Raw genomic sequence first — 5,728 nt, 5'->3', positions numbered from 1 at the left:
GGGCTAGTTTAGAAAGTTGGGGCTGACATCTTCTAATCCAGTTCTTACTAAAAGCACTATTCTATCTTCTAAATTCACAACCCAATGGTGTTTGAGGACTTTTCCAGTTTTTCTTTCTAGAACATCACCTTCTTTGACTTGGGGTACCAGATTTTCCACACATATGCATTTCACACAAAACTTGACACAGTATTGGGCACATAGACTGTAGTAAGAGAACATTCAAGAAAATCAGTGTTATACTAATTCCTTGTATAATTCTGTAAAATTAGTTTATACATTCCCTATAAAATTTATTCAATCTGTTTTCACATTAGCATTTTCATTAGAAAAAATCAAGTGTATTATTTACCTCACCTTCTTAGCTCATTTCTCTTCTTTAAAAAAATTTTTATATTAGTTTATTTGCTATATCAGACAAGTATTTACAATACTTTTATGTAGTCATTCTCTTTAAAAATTATTCTTTTGATTATTTGAAAAATATTTGTTGAGGAATTTTATTGTGTCAGGTCTTATGACAGAGGCTTAGAGCAGTGAAAAAGAGATAACTATCTAGGAAAAGAAAGATTTCAAATAAAAAGTCATACAACTAATATGTAAGAATGAATTGTGCTTAAAGAGTTTTAAAGTGAGAATTAAAAGGGACATTCTCTTATGCATCCTTGGGTTCAGAATTCTGGATCCAATTTTTCTAGCTTAGAAAATTCAATTTCAAAAAAGTGGGTATACAGATTGGCTTTCTTTAATAAAAGCATAATAGTGTGCTGGGAGGTAACAGACACCTATTATCCACATAGCTTTTTAATCTCTTCTGTATTAATTCTTCTATTTATAGCCACTCAATTTATAAAATGCAGCTGCCTGTAGTATTTCTCCTAGTTGTAAACAACACAACAAAGTCTTAGCTTAATTAAAATGCTATAAATAGGGGGAAGAATCCCAATTCCTTTCCCTTTTCTTCTACTGTCAATAGGATTAGAATATTTCTCCATCCAACTTTGCCTTCAGATGCTTATCACAGGCATTCTCAGAGCCAGCAGCTAATGAGAGGTATCAGCAAGTCAGGGGGGCAGAGAAAGAGGCTTATTTTCCAATTATGAACGTACTGATTCATTAACACTGACTCAAGCATTCATTTTAGATTCAGGTTGTCATGGACTTGCATTTAACAATAGTGGCATGTGGATCTATGCCATTTTTCATCAGTGTAGTATGGGGATGCCATTTAAGAAATAGAAAAGGAGCTGAAAAGGAGTAAAATATGCATGGCCAAGGCCAAAACTACATAAACTTCTTGAAGAATCATAATTATTTTTACTCATCATTGGCAAATCTCAAAATACATTATAATATTGGCGTATTCTACAAATTTTAAACTAGACACTGAGAAATTCAAAGTATAGAAGTCATTATCTGGTCTAATATTACAGCTTAACTAAAGACATGGGAAACTTCATGGCAGTATTAGTTAAAGCATCAAATTACAAGTAAAATTATAATATTACTCTTACTGTTTTTAACTTACTATTATTCCTCAAAACCTATGAATGTACTCAATATTTTCCTAAAACTATACCTTCTTAGTAATATACCACTATAGTCAATTTTTAGTAAAAAGGATCATATTATCTTAATTAACTGTTCATCATTGTTCAAGTAACCAACTCAGACACATTCTTTTGCCTAACCTAAGTGTGCTTTGGACTTAGGAGAATAATTTATATTACTATTTGTCATACATCAGTAACTAGGATACTACCTTCAGAAATTTTGTCCATTTCCAGGCATTAATTGTGCTATTATTTTTTTCATGTTTTTCTTTAAATTGACAAATTTTATTTTAATTAACTGGACTTAAGTAATAATATGATTAAAATCAAAGGATTGGTGTGATAGCTGTATGTTTTTCAAATAAACATTGAAATAAAGCCCAGAGTCTACAGTCCATAATTGTTATCAGCTGGAGTGTTATTAGTCTGAGGCAAGCTACAACTCTCACTCCTTTTAAAGCTACTGAAAACCAAGATTTTTTTTTAGTTGTTCTTGCAGATCAACTTAGCCTATCCTGAGTGACGAAGAACATACCTCTTACATTAATAGTTGTGTCCTACCCTTCAAGTTCTTCACTGAAATTCCTTTCAAATCTTTTAGTTGACTCCAAAACTGTAAATGCACAGTGAGAATCCAAGAAGCCTAGCAAAGAGCAGCAGCCAGGAGGCAAAGGCTTCAGTAGCTGCAAGAACCTGGCAGAAAGAATTTGAAATTCAAATTCTGCCAAGTAAGAAGAGTTTGAGAAACATCTTGGACTTTTCACTAAGACCTCAGGAATGCCACACTTTATGAATAAGCTTAGGACTAAGGGCCCCAATCTAGAGTCAAATGCAGAATGGAAATAAATCCACTATAACAAGACCTAAAACAAGATTCCATTTAGCATTAATAGAATACAGGCTTGTGGTTATCAGAAACAGGGGGTGGGTGGAGAAAACAAGTGGAAGAAAATTGGATGGTCAAAAGGTATAAATTTCTAGTTATAATGTAAATAAGTTCTAGGGATTTAATGTATAACATGATGACAACAGGTAACATTGCTATGTGATGTATAGGAAAGTAGTCAAGAGGATAAATCCTAAAAGTTCTCACCACAAGGAGAAGTGTTTTCTTTTCTTCTTTCTTCTTTGAATATTGTATCTATATGAGATGATGGAAGTTAGCTGAACCTATTGTGATAATCCTTTCACAACTTATGTAAGCCAAACTATCATGGTATACATCTTAAACTTATATAGTATATCAATTATTTCCCAAAAAACTGGAAAAAATAAGACTGATGTGCCAATAGCTTAGCTGTCTGTTAGTACAAACTCAATATTCTTTAGGGGAAAGATATAAAAATACATTATCTCTATAACATAGATCCACAATATCCATTATAAAATATTACTAAACATTTGGAGAATCAAAGAGAAAATATAGTCAAGAAAAGCAAGCCCACAGTTGACCCTTATGTTAGTATTGAGACAGACTTTTAAAACACCTATTATAAATATGTTAAAGGACTACACATAAGAGATGAGCAAAATGGGTAAACATGGAATCCCAAAAGAGAAACGGGAACTCTAAAATAATCAACTTGAGATTCCAGAGCTGAAACATACAATATCAAAAAGGAAAAATGTACTGGGTAGATTTGAAAAGATTAGATATTGTAGAAAAAAAGAACAGTCAATTTCAACACTCGGTACCTCAGAATGTGGCCTTTTTTAGAAATAGGATCACTGCAGATGCAATTAGGTAATGTGGTGAATCATAATATGGACTCCTAGTCCAATACAACTAATGTCCTTTTTTTTTTTTAAAGATTTTATTTATTTGACAGACAGAGATCACAAGTAGGCGGAGAGGCAGGAAGAGAGAGAGGAGGAAGCAGGCTCCCCACTGAGCAGAGAGCCCGATGTGGGGTTAGATCCCAGGACCCTGAGATTACAACCTGAGCTGAAGGCAGAGGCCTAACCCACTGAGCCACCCAGGCACCCCACAACTAATGTTCTTATAAGAAGATGGCAATTGGGGCGCCTGGGTGGCTCAGTGGGTTAAGCCGCTGCCTTCGGCTCAGGTCATGATCTCAGGATCCTGGGATCGAGTCCCACACCGGGATCTCTGCTCAGCAGGGATGCTGTTTCCCTCTCTCTCTCTCTGCCTGCCTCTCTGTCTACTGTGAACTCTCTCTGTCAAATAAATAAATAAATAAATAAATAAATAAAATGGCAATTGAAGACAGAGGTACAAAGAGAAAGTCATATAAAGATGGAGGCAGAGATTAGAGTGATAGAAGCCAAGGAACATCTGGGGTTATCAGTAGCTGTAAAAGAAAAAAGGATCCTCTCCTAAAGCCTTTAGAGGGATCATAGCCTTCCTAATATCATGATTTTAGACTTCTAGCCTCCAGAACTGTGAGACAATAGAATTCAGTTGTTTTAAGCCACCCATTCTGTGATACTTTGTTGTGGCCACCCTAGGAAACTTCCATATATTCTATATATTTCTATATATTTCTCATTAAGTTAAACATACACTCACTATACAACACAGTAATTCTGTTCTTAAGTATATATCCAAAGGAAATGAGACTGTGTGTCCACAAGAAAACTTGTACATGAATGTTCATAGCAACTTTAGCTATAGTAATCACAAACCAACATAAACAAATGTCCATCAATAGGAGATTGGATACACAATATGGTATATTCCTGATATTGAACTCTACTTATAAATAAAAATGAACTCATAAATGCAACAATATGGATGGGTCTCAAAAACATTATGCTGAGTAAAAGAGGCCAGACACAGTATTGAACATATTGTTTAATTCTATTTATCTGAAAATCAGAAAAAGCAAAACTAAGTTATAATGGTAGAAATCAGAACAATGTTTCCTTCTGTAGGTTTACATCTAAAGGGTCATGAAGCATGTTCTGATGTAATGGAAATACTCCATATCATGATTGGCATTGCTGGTTATGCGATGTATACATTTATTAAAACTTACTCTCTTTCCACCTGCTTCCCTCTCACCCCAAGTGCCACTCTGGCAGCAGGATGCTCATTCAGAGCTCATGAGTCCTGCTAAGCTAGGGCCTCCATTGTCTCTCTCCAGCTACCATCATGATCATCTACCTGAACACCATTAACAGTGATGAGATGTTCTCCAAGATATGGGATGGCCCATGGGTTATGCACAGAGTTGGGGAAGATGGCAGTAAGACAGAGGGTAACATTGATGACTCACTTATTGGTGGAAATGCCTCCACCAAAGGCCCCAAGGGTGAAGGGACTGAAAACATAGTCATCACTGGTGTTGATATTGTCATGAACCATCACTTACAGGAAACTGCCTTCATAGAAGAAGCCTACAAGAAGTACATCAAAGATGACATGAAATCAATCAAAAGTAAACTTGAAGCACTGAGGCCAGAAAGAAGAAAACCTTTTATGACAGAGGTTGCAGAAAAAATCAAGCATATCTTAGCTAATTTAAAAAATTATGAGTTCTTTATTGGTGAAAACATGAATCCAGATGGGATGGTTGCTCTGCTAGACTACCATGAGGATGGTGGGACCCCATATATGATTTTCTTTAAGGGTGGTTTAGAAATGGAAAAATGTTCACGAATTTGGCTATGATTTTGGATGTATCACTGGTTGTCATAACTGGCCACTGCTCTTCATCCATACAATACCTGAACTAAAACAAATGGGACTCAAGTCATCTTGAGCTCTTTATTTATTTTGACCTTGATTTATTTGGAGTAGAGCAACTGTTTTTAAGAAGAAAAAATCAGGTCATATAGGCTGTCTAAAAATAAAATGCATTTCAACTCATTTGAGAGGATGTTCTTCATTTAACAGATATTTAAATCCATCCTGGAGAAGCAACCTTGCTTGTAGTCCTGGAGAAGCAACCTTGGTTGTAGACTATTGTGAGAAAGCAGAAGACTGTGGATAACTTCCACAGTGAAAACTGTGGATAACTTCCACAGTGAAAACTGTGGATAACTTCCACAGTGAAAACTGTGGATAACTTCCACAGTGAAAACTGTGGAACTGGGACTGGAACCTAAAAAAGAAGAGCCAAAAATCTTAATTCTGAGTTCAGGTGAAAGGAAAGGCCATGCTCATAGCCGTGCCAACATTTGAAGGAGATTCCTTACACATTTCCTCACTG

At 35.4% G+C, this 5,728-nt stretch overlaps 1 protein-coding gene across 1 annotated transcript; it reads left to right on the top strand.

Moving 5' to 3' along the window:
• Positions 1–4,668: 4,668 nt before the first annotated feature.
• On the top strand, positions 4,669–5,187 carry LOC101680000 (translationally-controlled tumor protein-like). The gene has a single exon (XM_045063431.1). The coding sequence runs from the start codon at positions 4,669–4,671 to the stop codon at positions 5,185–5,187; it is 519 nt and encodes a 172-aa protein (XP_044919366.1).
• The last annotated feature ends 541 nt before the right edge of the window (positions 5,188–5,728 follow it).

This window comes from Mustela putorius, unplaced genomic scaffold (assembly GCF_011764305.1).
Source record: "Mustela putorius furo isolate JIRA1106 unplaced genomic scaffold, ASM1176430v1.1 tig00003853_pilon_pilon_pilon, whole genome shotgun sequence".
Taxonomy (NCBI): Eukaryota; Metazoa; Chordata; class Mammalia; order Carnivora; family Mustelidae; genus Mustela; species Mustela putorius.
This window is presented reverse-complemented; position numbering and strand designations above follow the sequence as displayed.

Bases quoted from the DNA above. Each gene is read 5' to 3' on its own strand.
- LOC101680000 (XM_045063431.1), top strand. From the start codon at position 4,669: ATGATCATCTACCTGAACACCATTAACAGTGATGAGATGTTCTCCAAG.